Source organism: Protopterus annectens, chromosome 13.part0 (genome assembly GCF_019279795.1).
Source record: "Protopterus annectens isolate FY-2018-M chromosome 13.part0, PAN1.0, whole genome shotgun sequence".
NCBI lineage: Eukaryota > Metazoa > Chordata > Ceratodontiformes > Protopteridae > Protopterus > Protopterus annectens.
The window spans coordinates 912,980,326-913,000,075 of record NC_056747.1 but is presented as its reverse complement, the minus strand read 5'-3'; the positions used below and the strand labels follow the sequence as shown (position 1 = coordinate 913,000,075).

The following is a 19,750-nucleotide window of genomic DNA, read 5'->3' as shown; positions in this document are numbered from 1 at the left end:
CTGTTAGTGAATAGTTAGCAGTAAAATCCTATTAGTGTCCGAATTGCTATGGAATCCCATTAATGAATGAATTTACAAGTAATGAGTGGGTTTGTATGGAATGCCATGAATGAGTACATTGGCATGGAATTTCACTAATTCATTTTTTGACGAGTCAAATTAGCAAGTAACTTGGCATGTAGTGCCATTAATAATTGATTGCTGCAACAGCCGTGTCCCATTAATGAAAACCAATCTGGAATCCCATTAATGTGTCTCTTGGCATGTAGTTGTACTGATGCACACCTAAGATGACAAAAAATTTTCTGAGTTGGGGTTGTCGTCTTATACTTAAAAGGAAAGCACTGCAGAGTTTAGGGCCATGTACAATACACTTTCTTCCAATGTCATCACGTTTTTGGTTCTGCTGCATCAGTTGGAATGAATTAGAGTTGAAGTACATATAAGAAGTTTGATAACCACAGAACACACACTCACCGATTCAAAGGTAGTTTTGGAGCACGGCATAGCTTTTCAATATTTCCAAGTCAAATCAGCAATACTAAAAGACACAGACCATTTTACTGTACCAAAATATGGCAGTCTGTCTTTGTTAGTGTTTCTTAGTCAGGGCTAGAAATAGTGCTAAAGCAAATGCTGCATAGAAATGAAATGAGTAGTATCTCAAAAGAAAAAGAAAGTGGCAGAAAAACAGACACTTAGAGGCAGGTACTGCATAAAATTGTAGCTAAAGCTTTTGAAAAAAAATCACTACACCGCAAGGCATCATGAAACAGTTATGAAGCTATGATGTAAAGTTCTGTTGATGAACAGTCTTATCATTCCATAGGTTGTTGTAAATTCAGTTTTTTCATATTTAAAGAAAGAAAAACTCTACAGTACAGATCTAACAGCTATGAATAACACATTTTTTGTGTCTAGTAAAGGGATTGTACGGAAAAGATTTAGAATCTGTTTTGAAACAAAACTACTGTGTGACTGCACCAATTTTTCTTTGAAGACCACTACATCATGATGTCTTCATGGTTGTATAAATTACAACAATACAAACTACAAGTAAGTTATCATGAAACCACCCATCGTTTGGAAGCATTCTAAGGCTTTGAGTATCCGCTGAAAAAAGGTTAGCTGAATGGTTGACAGTCCCTTTAAGACTTTCTGGAGTGTCTTCTCAGTTGTAGGTCATAGCTTCCAAGGTGCAACGGAAACATCTGAGACTGCATGACAGAACTGTATGAACAGTTACTTATGAGAAAGAAAATCCCTGGTAAACAAGGCAGCATTACAAAAGAGCCAACACTAGGAACTACATTCCTTACATAATACACTGTAATGGATAACATTAGCCAGTAGTGTGTTGGAGCTCAGAGGATGGAAACTACATACTTCTGTGCTTATAAAGTGTCTGCTCTGTAGTTAACATAGCTGGATTTCAAGTACTGGAGAGGTGGATAGCTAAAATTGTACTTAAGATACAGCAGTTTGGTGGTTAGCTCCAGAAAAGAATAACTCCAGTGCAAGGTGGCTCTACAGAACTGATGAAATATTTCAGGTACCTTAGTATGGCACTAGTAGTGGACCATAAACTGACTCTTTCACATTTATATTGCAATCTCCAAATGGAACAAGTCTTTGCTATACAGATGCATAATATTTGCAACGGTGATTCCTAATCTTCCTTTTGCACAATCGCAGTCACTGCCAGTGCTCGTTCATTTCTACAGTAGTAATGTAGTTACTGTATCACTTCTCAGAAACACAGCAAGATATAAAAGGCCCTGTGACAACAAAACCAGATTCATCTCTGGTGCCCAGCAGCTGTTCACAAGTGGACTGAATTGCAATAGAAAACTGAGCATATTTAATTATTATGTGTTGGGTCCCCTCTGGAGATTCCATAGTGACCTCCCCAGGATCAAAGCTAATGTCTGAACTCTTAATTCTGAGAACAGGTTTTTGTTCCAAGTCTCTAGGTCCATTACTAAAGCTGAAGATAAGGTATGGCACAGGTATGGCACATATTTGCATTCTCTAGCACCAAGATTTAAGTTGCCAAGAAAGCTCCAATGACACAGCTCTTCTAGGTGGTTTAAAAGGGAGATCAGGGAATTCAATGCAGTAAAAAAGTACTTCCACTGCTCTTGCAGAATAAGGGGTAAAGGTTACCTATCAGCCTTACTATATTGTAACCTACTTGTAAAAATAATTTACCAGACAAGACCATTTGTGTTTTTATTTGGTTTGCCATTAAGAGTAAAGTTTAAGTAAACTGATGACATGACTGACTAAGGTAAAGCCAAAATATCACATATTATTAGCCACTTTATGGGAAAAAAAAACATGGAAGAGCACTCTGTGACATGTAAGAATTAGTTTAACAGGCTTACTTACCACTTTATTTGTTGTAATGCGTCTGCTAAGTCAAGAAATGTAAATTAAGCTACTGCAAATATTTCCTGACATCTTCTAACCACATAAATGCACACACACTTCAAAGTCTTTTGATTTCTTTCTTCCACAAGCTCTATCACTTTTGCTGGTTGATCACTTTAGGACCTTCTTTAGTCACATCACATAATTCTCTTTTAGTATAATCCCACAAGCTTTCAGTCAGTATGCATTTATGCATGCATTTATCTGTCTTTCATCATTAGCCATCATAGCCGACCTTAGGCATAGGCCAACTAGACGGCCGCCTAGGGCACCGCTCTAGCACGGGCACTTTTCCAGTATTTATTTGGTGTTGGTAGACCAGGATGAGGGCACCAGGTGGTGTGGGGGGTCGCCATGAAGCCCTTTTGCCTAGTGTACCAGTTGACCTAAGGTTGGTCCTGTTAGCCATGAGTTCCAACTAGGCAGAGCCTATTTACTGCAGAGGCTGTGTGAGAAAAGTTCCAGGCATACAATATTTACTAAGAAGAAAATCATAGTATAAATATAATTTCTACAGATATGAAACTGACCATACAAAAAGGAATATTCATTAGGTACCCTGAAAATGAAGAAAAGAAGCATGTGTGTCATCTGTAAATAAGCAACATTGGAAGAAAGTGTTGTACATACTGTTTACACAATGATGATTGATCTTTTTATGTCATTAATAAATTATCTAAATGACAACCAGAGAGGCAGTGTGCAATGCTTAGTGTGAATGGAATGCAGCTGTGAGCTCATGACATTAGCATATGCACAGAATAATAAAAGTATCAAGAGAAACTGTGGTTACTTGGTAAATATAATAGAAATAGAAATATACAACACCTGGCCAGTGACAGAGGAGACAAGATGCATACAGGATATAGGATATGGGCTATGGATAGCATGCATATGGAATAACAGATAGCAATTATAACTATGCTGTTCATAGATGCTGGAGGAGATTAAATGTACCAAAACAAGACAGAAGAACCTCAGATGAACTGTCAGAACATCCAGTAAATTTTATAGAAAGAACAGTCAAAAGAAGGGAATGAGGGCAAGAGATTGAAAAGTATGACAGAAATGTGTGGGGGATAAAAGAATTGACAACAAAGTAGGACACAACAGTTAGAAGGACTCAAGTAACGGTAAAAGTTGCAATGGTGAGAGTGGGTAGTTACAGAGAAATACTTAGGTAAAGAAATCGTGGAAGTGAGTTGGGGAGGAGAAGACTTGATAAGAAATGGAGTATAGTAACTTGCCCCCCCCCCATTTAAATATTATCAACATTGTACTCACAATACAGAAGATCAACATGTAAAATAACTGTCTTCCGGGAGATTAAAGCATGCAGTATCCAAATGTAAAACCACAAACACATTTAAAATACAGTCTGCTTAGTGCAGGTCACAACACCTACCAACAGAAGCCAACTCTGAATTCAAGCATTTTCATTGTTTGCAGGCAGGAGCGGCTTTAGATCAACTGGTACCCTAGGCAAAAGGGCTCCATGGCACCCCCCAGCACACCACCCGTGCCCCCATCCTGGTTTACCTACACCAAATAAATACTGGAAAAGCACCCCTGCTAAAGCAGCGCCCTAGGCGGATGCCTAGTTGGCCTATGCCTAAGGCTGGCTATGTTTGCAGGGAACAATCAATGTTTCTAAGCTGAACTCAATTCTTTGATATAGCAGATTTTAACTACACATAATGAAATCAAATGATGTACACAACATTTAATGATCAATCAATCAATTTATGTGGGAGTGGAAGTGTTTGTCCAATAAACATAACCATTGAAGCGTGGTTGTTGTGAAGGAAGATCAGAATTTATATAGTAGCAGTCTGGATGCTTGTGCCAGTGTTTCATCAGTATGAGGTATTCTATTTGTTACCTTAAGGAATTTGGGTACAATCTGAGACATTGGCAAGTCATTTATTAGTCAAGTGTAGGCAGAAAACCTGAATTTGCTCAGAATTATTTCAGCTTTTCACATATACTTTCCAGAAATAACAATGGATCTCATGATTTATTTTTTACATAATTTCAGATGTGTTATACGTGGATATAATATTGTATCTCTCGCACACAAGTTTTCTGTATACAATGCTATTAATTGTCACTCTATTTCTATGATTCCAGGATACTTTTCGGTGAGCGACCATACTGGTGGGTACATGAAACTTCATACTATAGGAATTCTTCCATTCCAAATATTGAACAGTTTCCAGGCACATGTGAAACTGGGCCAGGTAATTACAAAAAATATAGTTTATGCAAGTAATCAGGTATGATAGTTAAAATCTGATGTAGGTTTAACTTCTAGTGACTGTTCATACATTAAATAAGGAAAACAATACTATTTTTATGATATTTTTTTATGATATAATTTTTTATGATATAATATATGGACTAATATTGAGAAGTGAATGATAAATATTACATTTCTGTTTGATACAGACATAATACTGCAACATTACTGTAACTAGTAAACTCTTGTTTTATTGAGTTGTAGGTATAATATCCTTTTCAACTTGAAAGCAAAATTTATGACATTGAATATAATTTAGCCCTATGAAAATGGATATTTTTGGTTATCAGATGCAACAATGAAAAGAAATGTGCTTGTATATTTATATGCTTAGCCTATTCTTCAACTAAACATAAAGAATAAAACAGAAGAGGCAAATGTTGTCCCTGAAATTTCATTCAGGTATTCTATTCTGTGATTGTTATCCATCTTCTGTTATAGCCCAGGTTCAAAGCTCCATACTTTGCCCTCTATAATGTATTATCTCTGAACCAAAATTCAAGGATGGAAATGCTTGTGAATAAATCAAGTTATAGTTTGAGTCATAAGCTCACTAGACACATTTTCACCAATCTGCTTGCCCTGACTTTTTGACCTCCTGCTGCAAGATGTTGCGTAGTAGCAGCATTACCTTTATGAACAAGGGCATTGAGGAATAGGTCTCACCTGATGGACTAGATAAAAATGCAATTCACAGGAAGACCACTGTTATAGTTTGTAGTTATGCAGAGTAGATTTCATAGTTAGCAGTACCTCCCCTTGGAGCTAGGCCTGGAAGCTGTACCTGCAGGTCAGTGTTTGGCGGCCTGATCACATACTTAGCCCAGATGGATGGAATCAAAAATGACTGCGTGGAGGGCATCTTGTGGATTAATCATCTGGAAGGTGAAGGATGAGGGTTAGATGCAGCATCAGTTGACTGGCAGATATGAAAGGGACAAATTCAGACAACCCAAACTCTTGCAATAGAAACCATCTTTTGGGTATGGAATATTACCTCGGTGTAGCTGTGAGTCAGAAAGAAAAAAAAACTCTATTAGCAGCCAGTAGTTATTTGCATAGATGTTATACAGATTATTCAGCCTTATTTGAGAAGGTGGGTGTGGTGTTCAAATGGCTGACGTCTACTGTGGGACTTCATTGCAGACATGGAGAAAGTCAGTAGTACCTGGAGGACAAGGACAGAGAGAAATAGTCTTGTGGAGCTGAACTTCGGTGGTGAGTTGTCTAGGAACTTCAGTACAAGTCATAGCCTGTCCATAACAAACACCATATTTGAACATAAGAAGGCTCACTAGTGTGGTCCAAAGATCAACTTTGAGATCATGTCATCACAGATGATGGCATGTCTTCCGGATAGATGAATGAAGTAGGGAGAAGAACTGTTTAATGAGCACCACTTTTTGATGAGTTGGATTCTTTGTTCAGAAAGTTGACCATATAGACCTGAGAGACCCAAAAGAACAGTGTGGACCTCTTAAAATATGGATGAAGCTAACGTGTGAGATGAGTTTAATTCCTAATCCTGAGAAGACAACTATTGTATTCTGAGTAAGTAGGGAGACAGTGAGACTGAATGGACCATGTTGAAAGCCTCTATGAGGATATGTTACAATAAGGTGGTTAGTTTCTAATGTTGAGACAATCTTATGGCCCATTGGTGGTCAACAGTGTTAAATGAAGTTGTCAAGTTAAAACAGGTAGCATTCTGAGCAATGCTGCTGGAGAGAGTCAGTGGTGATGGTAGATGTTTCAGATTCATCTGAGATGTACTAGCAGGCCATCACCTCTGTTATGCCTAAAAATATGTTTATTGACTGAGTCACTAGTCATAGGAGAGGAGGGTCTACCAAGTATTTAGAGAATGGACCACTTAGAAGAGAGAGAGAGAGAGAGAGAGAGAGAGAGAGAGAGAGAGAGAGAGTGTATATATATACGATGTATGAATACACAAGACAAGAGGTGACAGCTGTTGGGTATAACACACACATATCACAGCCTGTTATGCATGCAAAAGGAAACAAATCATTGATGCCAGCAGACGGGGATAGGGGAGTAATGGATTATAATGAGCACTAATGAATATCTAAATATTTGCACAAAGGCAAATGGGCAAATCACAGTCTATGCATAATTAATCAAGTTAGCTGGTCATTTCATTCAGAATTTCTAAGGTTGATCATAGTTTAAAAAGGTGAAAGGGGAGGGTGGAATCATAAAGCTGGCCAAAACTACAAATCCCGTAAGTATAAGTCATAGTCATAAAAAACAAATGCTGTAGAGCTCATATTTGTTCATTGCACATGTCTAAAAATTGCAAGATTGCAGAAGTTTGCACAATGTTTTATGAATGGGAGATTATGTGATGTGAAACATTTTGTTAGGTAGCATGCACATGTACTAATTGACAGGTTATTGCAGTTTCCTTTTTTTTGAGGGGGATCTAAAATTATCTTCAGAGCTTTCCATCTTTCACATACCCGGTACTATGCATTTAAATATCCATTTATTTGCATTTGTTTCTTTTGACTTTCACCAGGCACTTTCTTAAGTGTCACTGCTGACTGTAGAGTTAGAAGAAGTAATATTACTGTGTGGGCTTGACATCTCCACACATAAAAGATGTGCACTTAAGTATTTTGGTAATTTTATATCTTCTTCTGTGATGCCCTCAGAGCTTTATGCCTTTATTTACATTGGAGTACGCAACACTGTATCACACTTCTGTATTCATGTGTGTTGTTAGTAAGGGAGTGTTTTGCTATGTTTACTGGTTTTATGGAGTATTACACTGTGCTAATGATATGGAGTTAGGAAAGCTGTGTTGCTAGACTGCTTTATTGTCATAGTAAAAAGTTTACTTGCTTTCATACTACTTCACTTGATTGCCAGACTTCAAAATACTGTATACATGCAATGGTCCAGCTTTGGAAATTAAATATTAAAATTGCCATTTTTGCCATTTTGAACTTTGAGCACCTATACCCCTTCTTGAGTGCTGCTGCAAGTTTTACTAACTGCTTTTTTCAATGGAGTTAGAATAAAAGTGCTGAAGGTACACAGACATGGATTTCCACAAGAGAAGTTACTAATAGAATGGAGGTGGGTTTTGGGGCTTTATGAGAAAAAAAGGGGTGCTGGTAATTTGGCATAAGCATTATGGTCTGGAAGGCTGAGAAGGTGAGGAAGGGTGGACAGATAGCATGACTTTACTAAGGTTTTGGTTACATGAAGGAAAAGAAGCAACGGAAGTGATCTGTGGGCTGAATGAGGGCAGAGTAAAATGGATAAAGGATTGCAGCAAGAGGCTAATGCTGTTATGAGGTGGTTCAAAACATGATAATGGATGAACAGGTGGATAGCAATGATGTATGGGGGGCAAGATGGATAAAGATTGTTGCTAGGACAATTCATGGAAGATGAGGACTTACTGAGTATTTAGCTGATGGACCACTTGGAACAGAGAAAGCATATGCATATTTGTGGATACACAAGACAGTAAATAGATATGTTGCTCTGGAGATTAAATATGGGATGGAAGGTATCTTTATGAGATACAATGGGTTCTGGTACATTGACAGGTTTGACCTGCATGGTTAAATGAGTGCTGGTGATATGCAAATGTGCCTGTTTGTATTGAGGATGGAGGATGTGATTATAGGGTTACTAGCTAGACTCAGAAAACCAGCATGCAATTGCTACGTACCCAAAGCACTGATGGAACAGCATACAAAGCTGCTAGCAAAAGCATCAGCAAATAGATACAAGCTCTGAATGGACAGGAGAGATGGAGTGTGATAAGGATACGGGACTCGGAAAGTGTTGGATGAGCCTCATAATAGTCACACTTTGCTGAGATTTACATGGGAAAGTGTAAGGTGACAATAATGATAAGTGTAGCTGTTGTGAAGGTGTTTGACACACTGGAATGGGATGGTGTAATGCAGAACCTGAATTTGAAAAGGTTACTGAACAAAAAGTTTTATATATTAAACCAAAGGCAAGGAGAGGACAATGAAGAAAAGGTTCTCACGGCTGCTTTAGGTCTTTCTGATGGCTTTAGACAACTTTCACAGAAGACTGAGTGCAGTAGGTGCCTGGGATGAGCTGCAGATGGGAAATAGGATTTACAAGAGTTATGCAGATAATTCAGTACTGGATTTGGAGAGGCCAGGTAAGGATATGGGAAGTTTGATATGAGTGATCTGGAAATTTTGAGAACAATCGGGTTTAGAAATGAACCTCCAGAGGATGGCACAGCTAAGGGAATAGAACTATTAAGTAGCTGTTTTAGAAGTAAAACAGGGAGAGAAAATGCTGATGCATTTAGGTATGTTGGTTTCAAATGAGTTGGAGGAACTATGGGATAAAGATAGAAAATGTATACGCATGTGTAGCAGGTGGAAGGATGTGGACTAGGAAAGAAATGTTGGCTCTGCAGCATTACTGCATGGTGATAAAGTATCAGCAGGCAATACTGATAACACTGAGGGGGTAGTAGAATGGTAGCATGTGGGTGAGTGTGGAAAATGATATGGCAGGTGAGATATTTAACTGGAAGGCTGCTTGAGATATGGAGAAAAGTGGTAAGCAGAGACAATGGAAAGGGTTTGTGGAGTGAAGGGAATATTACTACAAGCAGTAGAAGTACAGAAGGTATCAGAACATAGAGATGGACAAGAGCATCAGGTGTAAAATCCCAAATAAAGACAAAGAGCTGCGGAGAAACACCCTCTACTGTAAAATTCCAAATAAGGCCAAAGAGCTGAGGAGAAACACCCTCTTCCAGAGACGAAGGCAGGGAAGTAGTCAAATGAGGAGTGGGAAAGAGTGCATCAGAAGATAGATCCAGCAGGTGAGAGAATTGTTTAAGCTAAGCAGTGAGGATTTTGGGAAATATTTGCAATAAGAAGTAAGGTATGGAAACTGTTAAGAAAAAATAATAACACTGAATCATTCCAAGATGATGAAGGAAAATTATACTGTCTGTGGGTAAGATGAAGTAAACAGAGGATGAAGCAATGTACAGATATTAGGGACAGCGGGAGATTTGCTAGCGTAAATTAGAAGGGAATGGGGAAAGAATCTGGAGAGGAAGATAGAAAGAAAATTTAGAAAGATAGACTAAAGAAAGCCCAAGAAAAGTAAGAACAAAAGAAGAAATAAAGCTGAGCAAATTGTACTTTAAAGTGTAATGATACAGAGGCAAAAGTGATGCGCATGGGTTTGAGAACAATGTGAGAAAGTTACAAGTGTGCATAGGGACAGGTGAGGCTGATGTATATTACCTGTATTCATATTAAGGTTGGGTCCTTTTGCAAAATAATGTTATAGTAGTGTGAGCTGGAATTGGGAATAATTTTGTCAAGTTCAGCAGCATCAGTTGTGTCAGGAGATGGAGAATGAAAAAAAAAAGCTGCTTGAGAGTTAAAGAAGACTGGTGGCAACAGCAGCAAATGAGGTAAGAATTGTATTACTCCGCAAGTGGAGAACAATGAAGGCGTCAGAGAAAAGTGAGCTGTTTAACCTGCTGCAGTGTGGAGGCGAGTGAAGAGCACTAGACTGAACTTGGAAGGAGGGCTCAAACGTAGGAGGGGTGAATAAAATGTGGGGGAAATGACTGAGTAAAAAGTCAAAAATTAGATGAGACAGGAAATTGGTCAGTAGTCACGTGTCAGTAGTGGACAATCAGATAATCATGCAGGGAGATAATCATGTAGAGAGAGATGGCAGAAATAGACCTGAGCTGAGAAAATTGTATGTAAATGAGATTGTCAAGGATAAGTCAAGGATAATATTTCAAGAATAAGACAGAAGGTGGTATGTCAGGTGATTAACACTAGGTTCTTGTGCTATAATTAGTTATAATGGCCCTTTTGGTTCTGAGCTAAGCATATAAGGATAAAATGGAAGAAAAAGAAAAGTTATGAATTTATTAGAGTTAACAAGATACTAAAACAGTCAGTGGGATGTAACAGAACTTAATGTGCGGTGTATTGATGATATATATATATATATATATATATATATATATATATATATATATATAAATATATATATATATATATATATATATATATATGGGTTACCTTCATTTCATCGAAATTTCATTTGATCTAAACTCATTTGATCTAAATTTCATTTGCTCGAAAACCAGTATTCAAGGCAAATAATATGGATTTGTCCCTCTCCCCAAGGTCGTGCGACCCTGGAGTTGGTATATATAGTTAGGGGGGTGTGGTGGGTGCAGCCCCCCACATTGGGGGGTGTGGGGGACGAAGCCCCCCACCTATTTTCATTCAAAATCTGTTCTTTTTGTGTTATTCTCTTCTTTTAAAGGAAACTAGCTGCACCCCACACTCCCCTAACTATATATACCAACTCCAGGGTCGCATGACATTGGTGAGGGGGACCAATCCCTGTTATTTGCCTTGAAGTGTACTGAATTACTGGTTGTCAGTCAAATGAAATTTCGATCAAATTGGTTTTAGTCAAATGGGCTGTTGATCAAATGAAGGTAACCCATATGTGTGTGTGTGTGTGTGTGTGTGTGTGTGTGTGTGTGTGTGTGTGTGTGTGTGTGTGTGTGTGTGTGTGTGTGTGTGTGTGTGTGTGTATGCACACTGCATACTTGCCTATGTGAAGTTTGGAGACAGCTTTCTTAAGACAAAGTATTGCTGTGATATGGAAAGCATGTCAGTTTGTTATCTAAAGAGTAACTTAATTATAATTTTAATACACCAAAGAGAAAGTTTACAGGTCTGTTTCTCATCATCATGTTTAGCTACTGTGTGATGGGTTGAAAACTATTCCTAAACTAATATTAAAAAAAGATAGATTATCACTATCCATTCTCAAAAGTCATCCTTTTTCCTCTATCATATAGAATATAACGAGCTATTATATGCTGTGAGATAACATGCTAATGTTATTTCTTTACTATCATCTCAATGTTTAAAACAGAAGTGGGCAGCTTCCATGTAGCTGGGCCCCAACAAGATGCATATTGTATGTAAGAAATGCAATGCTAAACTAAAACAGGGTGTGATGAAAGATAATATTCCAACATGGGCCTCATGAACATGTTTTCTCACAGGAAGCCCTTCCGGACACTCGATGGGTTCAGCAGGAGTTTACTATGTGATGGTATCTGCAGTCCTGACATTAATTATCCAAAAATGTCAGCCATCCTATAAAAACTGGTAAGGAATTTCCTTCTTTAAGATGTTTGAAAAATACAAAGTCCTGAAAAGATTAAAGGCATCTGTGAAGAAAACACTGTAAGCTTGATTGCAAATACATAGGATAGAAAATATACTGATTGATTACACTATCATGAAGCAAAATCTTTAAACACAGAAGAAAAGCAGTTCATACACATTACTGTATTGTAGCACACTGGAGGGCCCTAAAAACTAAGCTGTTAAGCTCCTTGTTCCCACTTAGGTAATGATGTTACAAAAGCTGTACAAACACACATGAATGTCAAGCTGTAACAAAGTAAAAGTGCAATGTGAGAGTAAAAAATTCCCAGGAAAAACAGCCATTAACATGCTGCCACTATCCGATAACTGACCACATTAAAATAAATAATGGAAGTCAAACAGATCGCTTGAATTGCTTGTTTAGTCATGCAAAAAGTCAGCAACACAGAGATAATAGTAGTCAATCATGTATTTATAATAAAGAAAGAATACACATTGGAAACACTTTTTCCATTTCCTTTTCTTTTTAGGTGAGTTTCTCAAGAAATGCATAATTACAATTGCTTCTAGGAACAAAGTCTGCATTACTGTAGTACATGTAGCACAGTGATTATGCTCTGAAATCAGCAGTTGTTAAGCTTGTTACCCACTTTTCTGATTGCATTAAAATGCAACAGTCTTCTTTATGTACAATTCAAAGTTTGTATTCTCTAGTCACACTGCAGTATACATGGCATTTCAAAGTTTGTATTCTCTAGTCACACTGCAGTTGTTGTGTCTTTCTGCTTTTCCCGGTTAGGGGTCGCCACAGCGGAACTCTGGTCCGCTAATGATTGGTAGTTGAAATTACGTGCTGAGTTACCAGCTCTGACACACAACCTTCAAAAAAGGTATGCCCATTCACGCATGTCTCCACGCAGAAGACGCTCTAGCCGAGAATCGAACTGGACAGCGTCTTACTGTGAGGCGACAACGCTACCACAGCACCACACTGCAGTACACATGGCATTTCAAAGTTTGTATTCTCTAGTCACACTGCAGTTGTTGTGTCTTTCTGCTTTTCCCGGTTAGGGGTCGCCACAGCGGAACTCTGGTCCGCTAATGATTGGTAGTTGAAATTACATGCTGAGTTACCAGCTCTGACACACAACCTTCAAAAAAGGTATGCCCATTCACGCATGTCTCCACGCAGAAGACGCTCTAGCCGAGAATCGAACTGGACAGCGTCTTACTGTGAGGCGACAACGCTACCACAGCACCACACTGCAGTACACATGGCATTTCAAAGTTTGTATTCTTTAGTCACACTGCAGTATACATGGCAGACACCACAGAACTGTGTCAAAAACCTTCAACAAGTTTGAAAGGTGCAAAACACATCATGCTGCCACACAAAAAATTGTGTCACAGCAAAATGTAAAAGCTTTTAAAGTTGTCTGTTGATCACCAGCACACTTTCCTTCTGGCCACTGGCAAAGCTGTAAAAAACTCTGTGCTCGTATGTTGTTTTCTTTTCTCTGTAATTGATAGTAAGTATATTGATGCAGTTCAAGCTCCACCTACTATAAAGAATTATGATTGGATGTCTGTGATCATAACTACCTAGTTATGTGTTCTCAAAATGGACTTCAAGATTCACCTCTCAAACTTTGTTTTGCTCTGCTGTTGAGGTGAATTGCTTGATATCCATTTAGTTATTTATTTAAAATTTATATACCATGGCAGAGCATTGATTAAAAGTGACCAATTTCAGTCTGAGTCTGGGAATACAAAGAAAGTTAGAATTACATTTAGTGAGAGAAGGTAAGAGTGTAATGCAAAAGTGTATGCACAATTTCAGTATATATTACTTACAGTAAATCAAGAGAAATCTCATTTAGAAAAGGAGGTGTCTGTGTGATAATTACAGCTGTATATTGTCAAAGAACAAATGATATGAAATTATGAAGGACTCTCTACATCTGAGACCCAGATGTTCAGAGCTCCATCTGGCTGAGTTCAACACTATCAAAAGGGCAATCTTCCAGGATGGCAACTCAATGGAGGTTGAAGCAGGTGATGCAAAGTAGAGGGAAGGTTACATTTTCCCAACAGAAAATTGAGGTTCCAAGGTGTTGTAACATCATTTTTGGTAGATCTCAAATGAAGAATCTCTTTCAGGAGCTGTTTTATAACCAGTTGTGAGACCAGAGGGGCTGGTAATGGTGGACAAGCAGATTTTGTAAAGCATATCTTGACAGAGGCATAAGACAGATCATACATAACATGTTTGATAGACAGGTGAGAAATAGGGGTACCTGTGCTTGTCTTGGGTCCTGTCTTCTGTTAAGGTACCAATGAGAGAAACTTTTACATTTAGCTAAGTAAGATTTTCTAGTGCTGTGTATTTTGGCCTCCAATGACATGTGTATCACATCTTCTATAAAAAGATGTGCTTAGAAGGGATGAGGGGCTAAATGATCACACTGTTGGACTGAAAGTTCACAGGATGTGATGCATGACTAACTTCCTGTCCTGAGACAGGATGTCTACTTGCTGTGGTAGCATTAGGGGTTACTTTCCATCAAGGCACTGAAGAAGAGAGAGACAATTCTGCCTGTTGAAAAAGTGTGCATCTAAAATTGTCCTTGGACTCTCCTTCATTATCTTCCACAGTACTCCAGAGGTTAGTGGGATGGGAGGGAAAGCATACTGAAATAAACCTACCTGTTAGATGTGGAAGGCATCGGTTATCCAAGGCTCTTTCTTGAGAATCTTACTGCAAGACTTCCTGAGCTGTCTGTTTCTAGAAAAGCAAAAAGGCCTATCTCTGGCACATGTACTTGTGGACCAGATCCAAAAGCACTTCACTCTTTAGCATCCATTCATGGGATGTAATGCTGTCCTGCTAAGACTGCTAGCCAATGTGCTGTCCTGACTGGTAATATACTGGACCGTAGGTGTCATTTCTACCTCTGGGATCAATTCTCAAACCTGCATGTCAAGCTTGTTTTGTACCACATGACTTGGTATTATCTATCAGGAATGACCCCAGCTACTAAATGTCTCTGAATGCTCTGATGGCAAGGATGACTACCGCCATTTCCTTTACTATTTATGTGTGTTTTATTCTGAATGGCTTATCCCAGGTCCCTTAGACTCTGCCATCAGTTTGTAGGATGCCATGAATTCCAGCAGTCTGAAGTGTTTCCTCATTGAGATTCTGATGGAGCTGGTCACCTTGCTGAAATAGTGAGAGGGGAAGACAGTCTTGTCAGGAGGTAGGAGTGCTTTCTACATGTCTGAATGTAAGACAACTTCCAGAAAATAATCTGTCTTGCTAGGGTGAGCTGTGACTTCTGGATTTTCAGACAGTCCTTTTCTCTGGAAGCATGTCATAGTGATTTCGACAGCCATTTGAATCCCTGATAGGGAAGAGGCCTGTATGAGACAGTCATCCACATATGGATAGATGTAAACACCTTTTTTCTGCAGTATGTGATTACTGGAAGCAGGCACTTTATAAAAAGCCTGATTATAGCAGAATTGTCAAATGGCAAGGATGGAAATTGGAAATAGGAACACCCCCACTTTGAACCATAGAAATTGCCTGTCCCACCTTGCTATGGGGGTATGGGGATATGTACATAGACATTATTCAGATCTAAGGTCACTGTCAGGTCTCTAGGAAAAATCAGGAATAAAAACTTTTGTAAAGCTAACATTTTTATTTTTAGAACTACTAGATATCTTCTCAGTCTTGACAGATCCAGTATTGGTCTCCAAGACCCTTGTTTTCTTGGGACAAGGAAAAGTCCTGAATAAAATCCTTCTCCCTTCTTTCTTTCTTTCTGATACTTTCTCTATAGTATCCTGAGCCAGAAGACTATCTACTACTCGTAGCATCAGATGTAACTGGTCTCTTGGAAAAGACAGAATGCCTAGGAATTTTTGAAACTGTAAGCTGAACTTCTTTTTATGACCTGGAAGAGCCACTAGTCCTGGGTAATACTTTACCAGTGGTCTGCAAAAAAGGACAGCCTACTTCCTACTTTGTCTGTAAATGGTAAAGGAAGAAGTGAAAGCAGGGGAGTTAAGGTGGGATTTTTGGGAATGGGGAAGGAGGTGCTATGGAGAGGTTTAGCTCCTCCATGTTGGTATCCTGGATCTGATATATTAAGCTTGAGAGTGATGTTGCCCTCAGCAGACACATATGACTGTGCCCCCCCACCCCCACCCCATTTTTCACATGCAACATACTCCTACTGTCTAATCCACAGGTACGGCCACTGCAGTGGGACATGTCCCACCTACTTTCCAGGATGAGGAGGTATGTCATCAGCTTCTCACTTTGTATCCTGTATTGTTCACTGTTCCATTATCCAGGTCTCTAATCAATAACTGGGTCATAGTCTGGACCTTATCCATCTATGTCTCAGAGCTGGTTTATGTGGTCTATCTTTAGTTACACATTTTTGATACAAAATGCACCTTAGAACAAAATGAAGGTTTGATGAAGGGAGTGGGAATAGCGATATATAATCCTGATGTGCAAATATTTCTAGCTACACACATGAGCATAATTACAGAGCATGTGTCTGCTCTGAGCTCTCCCCGAGACTGGCCTCACAGTGCTCCCTGAGCCTACACATTCTTTTAGTATGAGTCATACATGATCACTGTCAGATGTTAACATTGCAGTCTTTGTATTCTTCTGAAAATGCATGTTGAATCTTCCTTACGAAGTGGTACAAAGATTTTAAAATTAGCACAATGTATTATATTGCATTGCCTCTTTAAGTATTTGTTAATTCTTTTGCTAAGCAGGTAACTGATCTTTTCTAGATGAATCATTTTTGGCCACAGCATTTTATTTATCCTAGTGTACTTTATGCTTTATTCCTTATTTTTGAGATGAGAGGTTGACAGGATTCATAAAGATCTGAAGCATGAATTACACTGTCCCTATTATGTAACACAGTTGGAAAAGCTGTACAATGCTAGTATTGCATTACTACAGTACCTGTAGCTCATATGCCTACACAGCAACTGCAAATGCTTGCACAATTTTCCCAGCTGTGAGTGTCACTGCATTCCTGCAGCAATAAATAAAGGATTATTGCACAGCAGCTTTGACAATGCATATCTATTCATGGTATAATGATTTTTTCATGTAAACATACAATGCTCTGGTGATGAAGTAGGCTCATGTCTGCACGAGCATCACAGATCATAAAGCAGAAGAATTTAGCAGTATGAAAAAATGCTTCAAAGCTTGATGCAGAAGAGAAGGAAACCTCATTCTTACCAAGATGGATACTAGGGGGTTGCATGAATAAGATTTCTTCAAAGTGTGATCTAAATGTGACCATAATAAAAAAAGGCTTCCAAAATAGAGTTATTCTTACTTTTGAAATGCATGTCCATAAGTTACATTGCCGGACAAATCAGAAGACAGGTATTTAATAATGCTACTTTTCCATTTCAGAGTCAGTGCAGAAAGGATAATACAAATGATATATTTTTGTTAAAAGCAAACAAACAAAAAAACATGTTTACCTTTTCTCAATGTAATGGAAACCTCAGAGGTGGTTTTGGGAGGGTAATGCCCTCACATAAAACATATTAGGCAAATGTTTATTTGTAATCTTGTGATAGCTGTTTTGTGGTTCTCAGCCCCCCTTTCAGAAATATTTACATTACAAAATGGCTCATACTATGTGATTGTAGGCTGCAAACACTTCATTCTAACAATCACTTTAGTGTACTCTTATATGGCAGTATAAAGAAACATTTCCTAGGATGTAATTACGAAATTTACCTAACAGAGACAGATGATGTGATATTACAATAGTTAGCACAGAATCAATGTTATAGATAATTACTATTTGTTTATTGATTTATTTATTCATATTTGTTTTCCTGGTATAGTGCACTGATCAGTATTGACCAATTTCAGGCTCAGTTCTGTTAAAAAGAGTCAGAACTAAGCCAAGTTTCATGGAGCTATATAGATGATCAAATTTGTGGCAAAGTACAGTAACTCTTGCATTTAAAAAGGCACCAAGCTAATGGATGACCTGCCAAAATAAAAATAATGACTTTTTGTGAATCAGTGGAAATCATTTGGCACATAATCCTTTAGCTTATGGAATTGGTGAATTGGTGAATTGGTGACACTTTTGTAAAAGTTCTTGTATAACAAACAAATCCAATGCATCTGCTGCACAATCACAACAGCTTAGTTACGTTATACCCCGATTGACAGTGAAGCTCTAAGCATAATAGAAAAAAAAGGATTCACAGTGATAACAGATCACCAGTCTTCAGTGTCCATATTAATTCAGGAATGGGTGTCTGATCAATTGCAGCATCCCATTTGCAACCCTGGGCATTGCCACTATGAGTACAGTCCTATCACACCTGATACAGGTAAAGCAACACAGTAATGATGAGAATGTATTGTGTTTATTAAAATCAGAGTCTATAATTTTGCTGGGTGATGGACAGTAATGACCTAGTTGCACTACTCAACCATACCACAGTGATATGTAAGTGCTGTCAAGAGCATCTCATGGTGACCTTTTCACAGCCCCCACCTCCAGTGTTCTACTTCCTTACATACCACCCTCCAGTCCCCTTGTTAGCTTTCAAGACTGCACCCTCCTTCTGTGATTCCTGGAATTCCTGAATTCCTAGATCCGCTCCTGAACCCACACTTCTCAAGTGTCCCCGATCTTACAGAATGTCCTTGATTTTGTCTCTTATTTTTTGCCCTATTCCTTGTAAAATGTATGACTTTCTGATAAATTACTGTGGATTGCACTCGGTCTAAATTTCATAAACCTTATTGTTCAGAAAATGCGTGTCAATGCAAAATATGTTCTATTAACTTTTTAAATTAGAGTAATATTTAAAAACTGTTCCTTGATTTAGAGACATTTGTCTCACCACTATTTTTGGCTTTGTCCAGAATTCCTGAGGAAAAAAGTTAAAAGATTTGACTTTTCTTGGTTGACTTCCTTCTGTCAGTCAGACATTGCAAAGTTACCACACAGAAATAAAAGAATTAATTACTGCCAGGTACCTGGCAGGTAGTGAAAGCGCTTAACTTTTGTGCCTGTTTTATTGTTTTGTAGCCTTTCATGTCTATTCATTAAAGTTTTACTTACTTCTGCGTGGTGTGCACTCAGCTTTTGTCTCAGTTTTTATCCTTGGTGCTTGTTAGTGCACTTTACCAACCACAAGAAACTTTGTTTCAAGGACTTTGTCAGTATGCTAAAGATTCAGCAATGATCTTTTCAGGTAATGACTTTAAGACTAACAACAAACTTTCTCCAAGAAAATTAGTTAAGGTTTAATACTATATAGAACTCATTTTAAATCAAGCTCGTACTATAAAGATGGTCCTGGACTACAAAACTGTCCATCAAGACAGAAATTATCTTACACCAATAATAACTGATATTGGAGCCTTCAGTGAGTCTGCATCCAGCATTAAATATTAAGGAATAAACATCAACCAAGACCTAATTTTATAGAAACTCTAAGCTGCAGTAAAAACAAATCAGCTATAGGTATTCTGCACCATGCAGAAAGTATGCTAACTAACAATGCCAATAGGTTACAACCTATGCTATGCTCCTCCTTTGGGTCTACAATTCTAACTAACCTCTAAAACTGATAAGTCATGCCTTATACTGTTACAAACGAAGCAAGTTTGCTATCATCTCCCCTTTTACAACCCACCAATGTGCAATACTATTACAAACAAAGCAGGTTTGCTATTATCACGGCTGTCAGATCCCACCAAATGCAAACCTTTGTCAGCTAA

At 38.3% G+C, this 19,750-nt stretch overlaps 1 protein-coding gene across 1 annotated transcript in view; it reads left to right on the top strand.

The window, feature by feature from the left end:
• The window catches only part of LOC122787774 (glucose-6-phosphatase catalytic subunit 1-like), a 66,713-nt gene that overhangs the window by 33,897 nt on the left and 13,066 nt on the right, over positions 1–19,750 (top strand). The window contains exons 2-3 of the mRNA XM_044054673.1: positions 4,564–4,673; positions 11,829–11,934. Coding sequence (XP_043910608.1) covers positions 4,564–4,673; positions 11,829–11,934 — 216 coding nt within the window. The remainder of the gene's footprint in view (positions 1–4,563; positions 4,674–11,828; positions 11,935–19,750) is intronic.